We start from the raw sequence: 15,280 nt of genomic DNA, 5'->3' as shown, positions 1-15,280 counted from the left end.
ACTTGAGTATGGACAGGTCACTGAGTATGGACAGGTCACTGAGTATGGACAGGTAGCAGATTGTGAGGAGATATTCACTGATTTTGACAAAGTAATTTGTCAACAAACATTCTCCAGAATCACCAAGAATGCCTTAAAGGCAATTTCTTTTTGAACAATCTTCTTTAACTTAGCAACACACATTAATGTTACACTCACAATGTTACAGGACATAATTTCTTACTGTAAGAAACTTAAGGAAGCTGGTTAAAGTAAAGCAACATTTTGTGCACACAAAGCTTTGACATATTATTTCCTTCAGAGGTGTTAAGATAGCAAAGAGCTGCAGTTCAAGTACAGTGACTAGAATAAATGAGTTCTGTACTAACTGTTCAGCCCTCCTGCGGCCAGCTGTATTTTGTTAGCTCGGCCCTCCAACCATACATCCTAGCTCATCCTCCCATTTCTTTCCTGCTCTGCTTTTCTCAGTCCACTCTCTCCTCTTGTCCTCTTTCCTCATGGTGGACCCCTGACCGGGTTTTGTGCCTTTGTTTGGCCTCCGCATGAAGCTGCTGGCCTTTGTTAGGCTGTCAGAGGTAGAGAGAGGGAGTGAAAGGGAGAGAGAGAGTGAGAAAGAGAGAGACAATTTAGTTGACTAGGATGGTTGTATCAGCAGAGGGGAAGAGTATTCTCTGGACAGAATTTACAGTGACTCTATTATGTCTTCATTACACGGCTATAAACACAGAGCCACGTGACGTACACACACACAAACATCCACTGACTAGAGACTGTACATTCTGTACCTGAACCTTCAGAGCCTTGGAATCAATTTATTTTTCTTAGTAGGGAAGAACGGGGGAATGTGAGACATCTGGGAATGTGAGACACCCTATGTATCCAGGTAATGGAACACATTTTTGTTAGAATTATGTTTTCAAGCCCCTCTCATTTCCCCTTGGCCATGAAGGGGAGGACCTCATGGTGCTGTTGTAAGCATGTTTTTTTCCACAAAATTATTGTGTTTGCATGTCAACTTCATCAACTGTTGTGCCAAAGCAAATTGATTCAGGTAGAAAAACTTCTATCATACATGTTGAAGAACTACCAACATATAAAACCATGTGATGATGCTAGCTGAAGATTAACCTGAATTGCCAAGAGAGGTAGTTTTTTCTCAAATTGTGGCAGTGGGGTAAAGTGAGACAAATGCTGTGGGGTAAAGTGACAAAACAATCGTATTTTCACTGGCCTTCGTCCTGAATAAATTCTGATAATGGCCATTGCTAGGAAACATCCTGAATTAATGGGAAATGTGTAAATTCAACGGATAAATCATTTTAGCTCGCTTAGAGGGGAGCGAATGTAAAAAGTGTCTCACTTTACCCCATTCTCCCCTACTGGTGTTAATCCAACTCATTGGTTTTTAATCCATTATTTTAAGGTTGTCTTTTTTTCTTCAAAATATGACAAAATCCTCAGCGTATGATGATTTCATTTTGCATTAACAAAAGCTTGGATGTATGAACTTGGACTACGTAGAATAGTTTGAAGTTAAAAACGCTTAAGACAATTTAGACAGACGATTTAAACAGTACTCGCTACCAATTATCCTATTAAGGTGGTTAGTAGTTCTACTCAGAACTCTTAATTAACCTTTTGAATATGTAAGAACCATCAACACAAGCAAATGTACAAATTCTCATAAGCAACGATGTGTAAGGGCTCTCACACAGGCACAACACACTCAACCTAAAGCTGTCCCCAACGTCCGGCATCCTTTGGGACTCTTTCATGCATCTTCAGCCTGCCACTTCCACTCACATCTTTCTGTAGTGCTTATTGTGTTGGTGGAGAGTGTCTACATCTCAGCCCAGAGGATCGGCCTTGCAGGATTAATGTGAAAATTAACTCAATGTCCCAAATGAGGCACACTTCAGGCTTTAGAGCCTCAGAAGAGAGCTTTTATTGTCCCAGGGGTTGCTATGACACCAGTCACTGTGTGTGTGTGTGCGTGTGCGTGTGTGTGTGTGTGTGCGTGTGCGTGCGTGCGTGCGTGCGCGCGTTCACAAGTTTCCATGGTTAATCCAGTTAATCCTTTTTTGGTGAACTTGATTATAAACATGCAACAATTAACAATCTTAAACTGTCCTTATTTCTTACTTGAATATGGATTACTAAATCTAAGTGGTATCCTAAAGTTTTTTGCATCTGTGTGTTTAGGGTGAAGAAGCTGAAGGAGACCCTGGTGACAGTGCAGCAGCTGGATAAGAACATGAGTAACCTGCGCTCGTGGCTCTCTCGTATAGAGGCCGACCTGTCCAGACCAATCACCTACAGCGTGTGTCACCAGCAAGAGATCCAGAAGAGGCTGGCCGAACAGCAGGTAGACACGCACAAACACATCAGTCTATTTATGCTGTGTGTTAAAGGAATAGTTCAGTATTTTTGAAGTGGGGTTGTATGATATTCATATTTAGTCTGTTACCTCATCGAGATGGCGGCCAGCGCAGTCATTTAAAAGAGTCTGGGGGAGACGTACTGTTGTAGAGGGGCATTGTATATTTTACCTTAAACCTAAATTTTTGTAGGATCAGTGGTTTGAACTGAATGTTGAGTTGTTGTTTTTTTGTTGAGGTTACCACTTTTTTGGAAATCTTAGATTTTTCTTTTATTGATTAATTTTCCCCTTTTTTTGTGTTACTTCTTATTTTGCGATACGTGTCTGGGTGTGTTGTCACCTTTGTTCTTTACAGTATCTTTGCATTAAAATGTAATATTTCTTCTCATTCTTCTCTTTTTGTTTTTCTGGTTCACTGTCACTCCCCTTCTCACTTTGTGGTCTCTCGGTTTTCGATTAATAATTCATACCTGTCCCTTTGTTTGATTTTGGGGAGTGGTGGTGGTCTCATACAGCGAGCCCCTGCCAGTCCTACAGTTACCATATGGTTTCACTATACATATACTATATGTACTGATGATGCTATGTCTGTCCATGTGTGTGTCCAGGAGCTACAGAGGGACATAGAGCAGCATACGGAGGGCGTAGCGTCTGTCCTCAGCCTGTGTGATGTCCTGCTTAGAGATGAGGATGCAGCCGGTGGGACAGAGACAGACAGTGACTCCCTACAGGAAACGAGTCGCAGCCTGGACCAGCGCTGGAGGACTATCTGTGCCCTGGCCCTGGACAGGAGGCTCAGGTAGAGGAATGGAAATACACTACAACTCAGTGTCAGTGCATGATGTTAAACAATAGGAGAACTTAAGTTTTGGATTTTGTCTGCTACTATTACTACTGATATTGCTATGTGTTAGGGGTGAAATGGTACTCAAAAGTCATGGTTCGGTATGTACCTCGGTTTCGGAAGTCACTGTTCGGTTCAATTCTCAGTTAAGAAGAAAAATGCCAAAAAAAAATGCTAGTTTGTAATAAGGAACATGAGTTTATTTAGTTTAACTATAACAGTAAGACATTTGTTAGCTATCAGCGACTCAGAAAGTGTTTCAAATTAAATTAAACATACAAATAAAATGTATGAAAAATATATAAAAAAAGGGTGTTCTAATCAAATTAATAATTTAATTGACATCAAACATTTTGATTTAGAACGTTTTATTCATGCTTCAAATGTGAAAATCTCACGTTTGCAGATGATAAATATTGGCAATGTTTTTTTTTTAAGATCCAGGCACTGCTTACATGTTAGAAACTAAATGAAAATAATGATATAAAAATCTAACTATTGTTAAGAAAAGCCTTAATCAGTGGCACAGAAGAATTTCAGCCTTGGACATTAACTCCGGTACTATGTGTCCTTGTAGGATCGAAGAGACGTCGAGACTATGGAGCAAGTTCCTGGATGACTACTCACGCTTTGAGGATTGGCTCAAGATGGCGGAGCGCACCGCCGCCAACCCAAACTCTGCAGACGTCCTCTATACGGTCGCCAAGGAGGAACTCAAGAAGTTTGAGGTTAGTTGTGAAGTTGGCAGATGGGACAGACTGTGAAGCAGCTGTGTTTTGTGTGAAATAATTGTTCTGCATTACATTTCATGTGACTGAATTCATGAGTTTTGACACAGAGCTCAAGGGTGTTTTACATTTTGCTATTATTAAACATAAGGATGCAAACATTTTTATTTGGGTCATAGTTTCCACTGTCAAAATGTTAACTTTGATTCAATGAACAATCAGTCTTTTAATATTTTCTTAAAAAATAAGTAATTAAAAAAAGTATATCAAACCATTGGTATATTTGACTTAACAACTGAAATGAAAAAAGATTTTCACTATGATAAATTATTTTGTAAATAGTCAAATATAGCCATAATAATAATAATAATAATAATTCATTTTATTTGAGGGCGCCTTTCATAGCACTCAAGGTCATCATAGTTTCCGAAAAGTCAAAGTTATCATATTCATTTTACTGTTACTTTTGTTGAATACAAAAGGAATTTTTCCCTAAAAAATACACAAAACACTTAAAAATTTGAGTTGAATCACAAACTACTAGAATTAAAAAAAACATGTAGTGGCATAAACATTATTCTAAATCAGGGGTGTCCAAACTACACTTTTTATTGGCCCGCGGCCGATTTTAAAAATATAATGTAATATGGCCCTTTTTTTTTTTTTTTTAGTTAACCCACTAGTGCAGGGGTGTCAAAACTGATTGATTGGCCAGCTGCACATTTAAAAAATATAATGTAATATGCTTAGAAATTCTGCTTAGGGCCCCATGAAGGCTTGGGCCGGCTCTGAGGGGAAATGTGTCTGTTTAATTAGCAAGGAAAGTGTTGCCGTGAAAAAGGATTACAATTTACGAAGACACTATAAACTAAACATCAGAGCAGATGCATGTCATGATAAATGTGTTATTTTTCCCAAGTGGCCTGGCCCTTTGTAGATTTTTCTGTATGTGGCCCTCAGTGAAAAAAGTTTGGACACCCCTGCTCTAAATCAATGGTTCCTCCCATTTTCCCCTGTTGTTGTCAGGGTTTCCAGAGGCAGGTTCATGAGCGTCTGACCCAGCTGGAGCTTGTTAATAACCAGTACCGGCGCCTGGCCAGAGAGAACCGCACAGACCGGGCCAGCCATCTCAAAGTCATGGTCCACCAGGGCAACCGGCGCTGGGACGTCCTGCACCGCAGAGTGGCTGCTGTCCTCCGCAGACTCAAGGTACACAACAACACACAACACAGCACATTTGAGATCAATCATCAACAGCTGAGAGGGTAATGGACCATCAACAAACACTCCTGTTTATTTTGTCAAACGAGCAGCTGCCCATATTGCATGTCAGCTAAAATAATGTCAAGCACATGCCGCAGCAAGTTCAGTGGATGTGTGTGTCATAACTGTCATATTTGATTATTGAGTGAATTACTTTGCCATAAAGTTTATATTTTAAAATGTCAGTATTTTGAGGTGTAACCAAAGTTTTCACAATAAACATTTTTTGCATGTCATTACCCATCTCTCTCTCCCATAATTAGCTTTCATCACTCAACTGTTTGCTATGTTATGGTCACACAATGCCCCCAAAACTAATATTATATACTTATACACACCTGTCTTCACCTTGCAGTATTTCACTAGCCAGAGGGAGGAATTTGAAGGCACCAGGGAGAGCATGCTGGTGTGGCTGACGGAGCTGGACCTGCAGCTCACCAACGTGGAGCACTTCTCAGAGAGCGACGTCCATCACAAGATACAACAGCTCAATGTGAGGACACACTGCAACACTTATTGTATAGCGAAGGCACAAGGAAAATATAGCAAGTCATGTTTATTGTGAGAGAAAAAATCCACTCAGTTCATTCTTCTCAAGTTATGTTCACATTTTGCAGCCTTTAGAGGTGAGTGAGCGATTCTGGAGAATGTTTGTTGACAAAATCACTTTATTTCAAAATCAGTGAATATCTCCTCATGATCCGCTACCTGTCCATACTGTGGTTGTGCTAAGAAAAAGAAATCCAGAGTTGATACACAGCCTTGGCTCTGTTAACATGCATGTTGCTGGCTACAACGGGGCCGCCTTTGTTTACATACCCGTTTACAGAACCTAGGCTGTGTATTCAGTTAAGAGATTTATTTTTCTGCACAAACAGGTCTGGAGGATCGTGAGTAGATATTCACAAATTTTGACAAAGTGATTTTGACAACATGCATTCTCCAGTATAGCTCACTTCACTGTTAAAACATTTATTAAATCTGCACCAGGGTATAAACCATGGGTCCTTTCTTAGAAAGGTTTCTCTTTCAGCAGTTTCACCGGAGCCTTTAACAGAAACTTTTAGCAGTCGTGTTTGGTTGCTTTTGGACCATTCTTATTTCCTGCCTTTCCGACCTTCTTCACGCAGAGCTTCCAGCAGGATATCACTCTGAACACAGAGCGTATTGACGGACTGATCGTGTTTGGAGAGAACCTGATCCAGAGGAGCTCACCACAGGACGCAGAGCTGATAGAGGACGAGCTGGAGGAGCTGCACTCCTACTGCCAGGAGGTGTTCAGCAGACTGGTCCGCTTCCACCAACGCCTCAGCCAGCCCCCGGTGAGAAGCAGCACACGTACAGTAATACATTGTCACATTCATTCCTATGTTCATAACCTTATTTATGCATTACTTACCAAACAAACAAGGCTACCTTTTTTCTTTTGTCTTTCACAGATTTTTTACATAGTACGTTTGTGATTCATTTCACACCTAGATCCAGAGAATTTGTAGACCTTATTGTTGTGGATTTATTCCCAGGCTGTGACACTGCCCCTCAGCAACGTATATCACTTAATCCTAATTCTGATGTTGTTGGAGTCAGCAATTCTGGAGAATGCTTGTATTCAAAATCAGTGAAAATATCCTCACGATCAAAAAAATCCAGTGTTAATACCCAGCCAAGGCTCTGTAAACTGGTATTTAAACATAGGATAAACAAAGGGGTCCCACCGTCATCAGATTTCCTTAGCGGCAGCATTTTGTGTCAAATCAAACATAACATTGTTAACACCTCCGGCTGAATACCTATTATTTATGTGTCTCAGATGATCAGAGAAGAGGAAGAGTTCTCCACTGCTACCTTTTCCATGGAGTCGAGCTTGGAGCTGATTGGCCGGCCGTGGCTGGGGCGGAGCCAGTGCAGCCTCCCGGCCACACCCAGCCACCTGCTAGCCTGTCCACTGGAGCGCTCAGGGAGGGAGACTCCTGTGAGCGTGGCTGACTCCCTGCCTCTGGAGTGGGACCACACAGGCGACGTGGGAGGATCTACGTCACATGAGGATGATGATGAGGAAGAAGATGAGGAAGATGAGGAGGGGAGAACTTACTTCAGTGCACTATCAGGTACACTTTACATTGAAAAACATGCACTAGTTGTAATGCTTTAAATGCAACTAGAAAATTAATTCCCTGAAAGAAAATGTGTGTGAATGCTGGACGCTGAAAAGCTGACGCCGAACTAGGTTGCTGAGGAGAATGAAAATGTTATATATCCATTTCCATTCCATTTATTATGATGTGGAATATTTTGAGGTTTGAATGGATTTCAAGCAAGTTGAAGTCTTCAAAAAACGCTTAAAGTGTTGAAAGGTATTTTAAAGAGCTGGAAGGTAAACTATATTGCGGGCTTGAATTTGTATGAGGAAACATTTGAAGGAGTATGAACAAGTGGAAAAGGGTCTTATTGATATAAAAGGGATTGTATTGTTGAATAAGATCTACAACCTACTAAAGATATGGAATATTAAAACGTTTGAATGAAGCTGAAATCATCAATGTGATGTAAGACTTGAAAAAAAAACAGAGAATGAAAAGTATTTTTATTCAGCTTGGAACATTGCTGAATGGATTTTCGATGAAGATGCAGCTGAAGGAGTCTGAATACTTTGAAAAGGTGCAAAGGGGACTTATTACACATTTGTAGAACTATCTAGCTGAAATTATTGATTAGATTGACTGATTGATTAGGAAGAATTGGCATAAAAGTAGACCTACGTTCCTCCAGCGAGTCTTGTTCTTGGCTAAAGTTCCTGTGGTGGTAAATGATTACTTCACTATACTGCTATTCATACCAAAATAAAAGTAATAACAAACATTGGATTAAATGGGATTTCATACATTTAAAAAAAGAGAGAAAACACACACTCACATACATTCATAGACATCCATAGGCATCTAGTCTGACCGCTCTCTCCTCTCAGAGGTGGAATTGACTGAGATCCAGGAGGAATTTGTGGAAGCCTCTGAGGTCATACGAGCCTCCTCACTGGGTAGGCTACCAGATCATCTTCACCTTCTGCCACATGCACGGTGCAACAAGTTTCCAGAAAATATCTTCCAGCTGCTCATGTATCACTTACATCTTAATGCTCGTCGTGACATCCCTGCAGCTCTGATACTTTACTCCCTGAAGCTGTGGTTTTAAAAATCCTTTAATTCCAAGGCCAACACATGCTCTACTTTTTGCTTTCACGGGTATTATTCATTTCACGCACACTGTTTTCCTGCAGCTTAAAAAGCATTCTTCAATAGGCAAATAGGTAGGATGTTGTTTTTGTTTTTAAGAGTTTGAGTTCTTATATTTCCCCGTAAAAATATAAATATCTAATGGCACTATACATATAACACAGAACACCTCATTACATATGTTTTCATTTTAAGGGTGACATTTTTTAATTGGACTTTTTGACACATATACTGAACTTTCACATTTCTCCACCGGTGTCTTCCACCCACCCATCAGTCATTCCAGTTTCCTTCGTGACCTTTTGTCCTCCTCCCCACATCCTGTCTTCTTTCCTCTGAGGTGATCAGCCGCCCGCCCACACTGGCCTGTGTCTCAGCTGGCATTTTGTTTCTGCATAAACCAACAAGAGCTTGACCTTTTTTTGTCTTCAACATAGAATATTGTTCTAAGGGCAAGGTTTTCAGCTGCAGCTTTCCCTGCTTAGCTGATTGGTGCCTCTCTTGCTGCTCACACATGAGAACAATATGGCACTTCCACACAGACGGCAAGCCATTTAATTTCCTGAGTTGGGTGGCAACTTTACTTGGCTTTAGCTCTGCTGTTTTGTACTGTAATATTTTGCAAGTATTTTCTTCACGGATCACTATATATGCTCTTCCATTCTCTATGTTTCTAGGAGTTAATCGAGTTCCCAATAGTAAACTGTCCCACATATGGCATACAATCAGGATCATTTGATCCTGATGCCTTTATCATAAATTGTAAATACCATTTGATTAAGGGACTTGGCCGTAGATCAGGGTTATATGAATCACTGCCTTTGGTTTCTTTATTTTTTGTTGTTTGTATTTCAGTTTCAAGCAGATCTATTGCTGCACACGAATCTCCAAGATGGCGATCACAGGACGACACTGAAACACAACCTCTCCATCTAGACTCAGAGGACCACCCCGAGGCCACACCCACTCTCACCAGCACCCCTCTTAAACAGGGCTATGTACGTTTTCACTAACTATACGTTTACCAACATCAGTTAAAGGTGGAGTCAGCGATTCTGGAGAATGATTGTCGAACACCTGTCTGTACTGTTTGTACAGTAGGCTGAAACAAAATTAAGTGTTAATATACAGTCTAGGCTCTGTAAGCATAATGTATCCGTAAATTTTTTTGCAGTGCACACTCAGTACCGACAGGTAGCGGATCGTGAGGAAATATTCACTGATTTGGACAAAAAGTGATTGTGACAACAAGCATTTTCCTGAACCACTGACTCCACGTTCAACTGGTGGGATATGGTGGGGGGTAATAAATGCAGCAGTAGTTGTCAGTACTAACAGTGTGTTTGTGTTGTGTCCTCAGCTGCGTCTCATGACCCAGTGCAGCGGCAGCATCCAGGACATTAAGAGAGTCTCACTGATCCTGGATGATGATGAGCAGCCAGAGGAGCTGGGCCTGACGGGGATCATCAGCTCAGACAAGCAATCAGGTGAGAGACACTTTGTGAACAGAATGAGATTCATGACTAGATGTTCACTGAGATGGACAAGACAAGAGGGCATCGGTTGTCGTCAGTCTGCCCCTGGGCAGCTATGGCTACTATCGTAGTTTACCACCACCGGTATGACTGTGTGAATGAATGGAACCTGGAACCCTGTAAGCGCTTTGAGTCCTAAGGGAATAAAGTGCTATATAAATCCTATCCATTATTATTATTATTATTATCATCGGTTTGATACAATGGAAACCAATGGATGCTCGACATAAGACAAAAGACTAAAAAGAATATACAACAGTGTGGTTTCCAAAATAGTTAGCTTTGAAATATACGTGATACATTTGTAGTACATGGGTAATATGCTCAAGTGCCCCACCAGCTACCTTTTCATGGTAGTTTTAAACACACAAAAGGAAGTTGTTTCAGATCTGTAAGAACAGGTAAAAAAAATAAGACCAGGCATTAAACATATGTTAAATGACAACAAATGATTCAAAAATGAACCATTTGATATGAGCGACATGCTAACAGGAACACACTTTGTTGTGTTTTGGTTTAAAAGCTGTAAGCTTAAACATCTGCATCCACAGGATACATGAATGACGCTGATTCATTATAATTTAATAATGGTGAGTTTCTCATCAGTAAATGCGTGTCCTCTCTCAGGTGTGATTGAGCGCTGGGAGCTGCTGGAGGCTCGTTCCCGTAGCGACCAGCACACCGGCCCTCAGGATCTCCAGCAGCTGACGTCCCACCTGGATGACATCACTTCCTGGTTGGAGAAGGTGATGCCGGAGCTAGAGCGCCTCCAGCACTCTGACCCAGCAGCCAGTGTGGAGGACATGGCAGCCAGAGCCAAAGAACTAAAGGTACAACTCAAGACCAAACACAACAGGTCCCATGATAAATGCTTATATTCTGTTTGTATTAATGGCTATCCGCTTGCAGGAGATGCAGAAGATGTTTACGCGCTACAAGTCCACCATGCTGTCTGTGAACCTGCGAGCTCAGGAAGCTCCAGAACTTCAGGAGAGACTGGCCGGCATGAACCGAGACTGGAGCCGAGCCAGTACGGGTCTGCAGCAGTGGGACACCGGTCTGAGGAAGACTCTGATGCGCTGCCAGGTCAGATGAAAAATCATATTAAATGGAGATGTATTTTAAATAAGTTGATACTCATACAATCAGTCTTCCTACAGTGCTAGCATTTCATGATGAATTTCAACATGATTGCTATAGTAGAACCTCCAGTAAAATAACTAGTAGAAGTATAGTAAAATGTGACATAATTTGCTTAAACCTGCTACAAGGAACTTTTTAAATGTTTCTGAAACAGTCTCATCTTTCCCCTGATGATCATAAAGTACCTGTAACAGCAAACGAGACCATCAGCAAAAACAGTAATATTTTTATACAGTTATTATCAATGCCTTTGGTCGAGTCTGATTCCCTACAAACTTAGATAAAATGGTTTGGTCCACCATAGATAGCAACATGCCCGGTTACAGACCGGAAAATACTGTGTTTCCCGAATGGTTCTAAATCAAACTTTGACAGACTTTGACATTAGATCATGTTATGCACAGCACAGAAAGAGATTCGGATTGGCATCAAAACTATCAGAAAAAACCTTTCCCCTTCTCTGTACAGGAGTTCCATAAAACCCTCCATTCCCTGCTGCTGTGGCTGGCCCACGCAGAGAGTAGACGCTACGCTGTGGACATCAGCCACCCAGACACACCTGTCAAAGCCCTGCAGCAACACCACAGCACGCTAACGGTTAGCACACAGTCATGTCATATCATGTCTTAGTATTCACTGTGTTGACAAGACTCCTGATATATATTTATTGTGGAGAAATGTTGCTCCTGCTTAGCCTTTTATTGTACCTTGGATGATTTTTTTTTTGTTTTTCTTTTTTTATAATTATTGTTATTATTACTGTTATACTTTATCTCATTTGAATTAGCACCTTTAACTACTATGGCTTTGTATTGGGAGCACTCACACAAACAACGCTTGATAAATTAGAGGATGAGGAATGTCTGTAACCAATGAGTGAAAGCAAGGGGTAAGGGATTTGTGTTGCAGGGTCAGAAATATGTTCTGTTTGTTTCCATTATTGTAAATAATTGTCAAATGTAATAAAAATAATTTGAAAGAAAGGATGCAGGATCCACATCTGTACTGTGTGTGTTTTATAGGATCTGCAGTCTGAATTGCAGGGCAGACAGACTCAGCAGGCTTCTCTCCAGGCGTTATGGAGTCAGCTCCAGCCTGAAGAGGAGGCAGAGGAGAGCACAGAGGCCCAGGAGAAACTCCACGTGACGGGGAGCAAACTGAAGCTGCTGCTGTGTCAGGTGGACCAGGACCTCAACAACCTGCAACAACGGCTGGTAAGTTTAACCATGAAGTTTTGAACTTATATTTTTTTAAGTTTTTTTTATGTCATGTCAAATAGCTGTCCTGGAATTGTGATTCAAGTGTTTTATTGTACATCAAATTAATTAAAGACAAGATTGTTATTAAAAACACTGGCTTTAAGAGCGCCTTGGAAGTCAAGTGGTTACAGTGCATGGCACTAAATTCCAACATAGCTGGTACGATTCTTACCAGTGACCTTAGTCACATGTCATTTCCCCTCTCTCGCCCACATTTCCTGTCCATTTCTCTAGCTTTAAATCTATCCTTAAAAATACCCCAAAAATTATGTATTGTAACTGTTGTTTATTCTTGGATAATGTATGAATGTTAAAATAAGATGTTTAAACATTGTATTTTTATCTAGGGTTGTGAATCTGCAACAAATGTCCAAGGCGCCACTGCAGATCCTTCTATGGAGGCTACAAATTCAAAGAAAGGTTCTTCTAGTAAAAGGTATGCGTTTTTTCTTTAAATTAACTTAGCTTATTTCAAATGTGTTTTAAATGTATTGATTGCTTACAAATGAGTGTAATAACTCTGCAGTTTTTTTTAAATTTCCCCCTCGTCACTGAATATTGTGTATTTCCTTTATTCCTTTTATTATTCCTAATGAACTTTATTCCCATTCTACCTATGCCTACAGACGAAAGAGAGACTCGTCCCCTCCTCCCTCCTTCTTCTACCGTGTCCTGCGTGCTGCTTTCCCCCTTCACCTGCTCCTGCTGTTCCTCCTGCTGCTGCCCTGTCTCATCCCACTGTCGGAGAGCGTACCGGGCTGCACTGGAACCAACAACTTTGCCCGCTCATTCTACCCCATGCTACGTTACACCAACGGACCCCCACCCACATGATATGTATATGTACTTAGAAAGAGGGACAAAAAAGACATTTCATGAACACACAGAAAACACAAGTCACCTTTTTATCGCACTCAAACACGCAGTCATGATATGTATAAGTGATATGTTGAGCTGATGAAGCGATTGTCTTCTTAAAAACAAAAAGTCCAAAGCTAAATAGACTAAAAAGACTTGGTCTTCGAACAGATTGTATTTATTTCATGAACAAAACCGTTTCAATCAGGAAAAACATGAACAAAGAAATTCAGATAGGTCACTTTAATAATGCAAAGATCTGATGCCAGCAAATAAAACAAATCTCTAGAGCCTCTTGGGGATGCCCCATGGACAAAACAGTGGCAGCAGAGAGGTGCACAGTAACACGAAAGATCATTTAAATATCTTCAAGCTATTGTTGAAGCCAGCGAACAAATTCCAGTGAGTTCTTGGGTAATACCTGAGAGATGGTAGCCAAGTAAAATTACAATATCTCATTATTTCTTGCTTGAAGCAGTTAAAAGCTTAATTTGATGGATACTTTGGTCTAAACAGCACCATCCAAACACAATGTAAATGTATTTCAGTAAAGAAGTCGCTCCTCAGCTTTTTTTTCTTTTTTTTATTCCCTCCTGTGGACATTGTTGTCTTACATGCATGCTTGATTTATTTTTATGCTAGACTGAACTCTTAGGAAAAAAAAGTTTATATTTTACAACAAGACACTGGTTAAATTTCTAATGTAAATGTAATAATATAATGCTTATTTATAACAGCAAACGGTGGATTTATGCTCCTTAATTTGTTTTCTGGTAGTAAACACTGATTTTCCTAGGTCTTCTTACTCCAAAGTGTTTTTTTGTATGATGATGAACACATAAAGATGCCTTTTACAGAATGATGCAGTGTTTGCTTTGGTCAGTGAAGACAGGCCTTTAGAAAAACTCTAATCAGAAAGAGAATTACAAAAACTTTAAACACAGTTTCTCTTCGACGAGAAGTTGTTTAAAAGTCGTTATGCAAAGATAAGCTAATAACCTCTTAGCTCCAGCGCCATGCTTAGCCCAAAGATATGAGTGGTATAGAAAAAAACTCAACATCAAACTGTGTATGAACAATATTAGACACATGAGTGGATGTGAAGTATTTAGAAAAAGTATGGCTGCAAAAACATTTAACGCAACTGAAGATGTACTCAAAGGTAAGAGCACTTGTGTGGGTCGTAGTTCATTGGACACAGTAGTTTGAGAAAAAGCTTAAAGGCCTACTTCACCAGTGGGAATATGAAGGTGTATTGAACTCTGAGATCCTATGGAGTATAAATGAGTAGAAATTTTAGAAATCGGTTCATCCTAGCCTGAGAAAAGGCAGAAAGAGTGTTTTATCTAACCCTACTGTAGTTTGCCCAGTTGTGACATCACAACTGGGCAAACTGTAGGGTGAGACCATAAAACACTCTTTCTGCCTTTTCTTAGGCTAGGATGAACCAATTTCTAAATTGTTTGCACATTTATACTCCATAGGATCTCAGAGTTCAATACACCTTCATATGGTGAAGTAGGCCTTTAACTCAAACAACTACAATATTTTTTCTGGAGCTTTTAAGCTATGAATGATCACTAAACTTATCACCGAATGGTGAAAGATCTAGGAAAATGATTAGCCTAACATTCTTTTTTTTAAAGCATTAGGTGGATGAACACAGTTGAGATATTGTTCGAACCAGCAGTTTACCTTTTTACACAAGATTATTAAAATGATATCCAGAAATTAACCAGGTAAATTATGAAAATCTGAAAAGTAAAAGTACATGTACATAGTGAAAGTGCAGTTTGTGATTTATGGCGAGAGTAAAGAGCCTGAGCAGAGGAGAAGCACACAGCAGACCAGATTATACTGGTACAGAAGGCCCTGTTTTAAAAGTCTGCATATTTTCACATTACGCACTCTTCTTGCAGTGACTGTGATTGTCCAAGCTGCGTCCCGACTGCACACACAATAGCTACTGTAGCCCTAACGCTAAAGATACAAAAATAATAAAATTTGACCATTTCTTCAAGCAGAGCTTGACAAAATGGT

At 40.2% G+C, this 15,280-nt stretch overlaps 1 protein-coding gene across 10 annotated transcripts in view; it reads left to right on the top strand.

Moving 5' to 3' along the window:
• syne2a (spectrin repeat containing, nuclear envelope 2a) overlaps positions 1 to 14,579 on the top strand; it is a 96,300-nt gene extending 81,721 nt beyond the window's left edge. For 9 of the 10 annotated variants that reach the window (XM_080047861.1, XM_080047865.1, XM_080047862.1 and 6 more), the window contains exons 99-114: positions 2,203 to 2,365; positions 2,989 to 3,179; positions 3,802 to 3,952; positions 4,979 to 5,161; positions 5,571 to 5,708; positions 6,346 to 6,537; positions 7,026 to 7,323; positions 8,181 to 8,249; positions 9,301 to 9,443; positions 9,806 to 9,932; positions 10,608 to 10,810; positions 10,890 to 11,066; positions 11,592 to 11,720; positions 12,146 to 12,337; positions 12,730 to 12,818; positions 13,009 to 14,579. In XM_080047861.1, coding sequence (XP_079903987.1) covers positions 2,203 to 2,365; positions 2,989 to 3,179; positions 3,802 to 3,952; positions 4,979 to 5,161; positions 5,571 to 5,708; positions 6,346 to 6,537; positions 7,026 to 7,323; positions 8,181 to 8,249; positions 9,301 to 9,443; positions 9,806 to 9,932; positions 10,608 to 10,810; positions 10,890 to 11,066; positions 11,592 to 11,720; positions 12,146 to 12,337; positions 12,730 to 12,818; positions 13,009 to 13,216 — 2,653 coding nt within the window. In that variant the 3' untranslated portion in view covers positions 13,217 to 14,579. The remainder of the gene's footprint in view (positions 1 to 2,202; positions 2,366 to 2,988; positions 3,180 to 3,801; positions 3,953 to 4,978; positions 5,162 to 5,570; positions 5,709 to 6,345; positions 6,538 to 7,025; positions 7,324 to 8,180; positions 8,250 to 9,300; positions 9,444 to 9,805; positions 9,933 to 10,607; positions 10,811 to 10,889; positions 11,067 to 11,591; positions 11,721 to 12,145; positions 12,338 to 12,729; positions 12,819 to 13,008) is intronic. The other variant, XM_080047860.1, reaches the window with a different exon arrangement.
• The last annotated feature ends 701 nt before the right edge of the window (positions 14,580 to 15,280 follow it).

Source organism: Ammodytes marinus (genome assembly GCF_949987685.1).
Source record: "Ammodytes marinus genome assembly, chromosome: 19".
NCBI classification, from domain to species: domain Eukaryota; kingdom Metazoa; phylum Chordata; class Actinopteri; order Uranoscopiformes; family Ammodytidae; genus Ammodytes; species Ammodytes marinus.
Note: the sequence above shows the minus strand (reverse complement) of the source record. Positions and strands in the feature narration are given on the sequence as shown.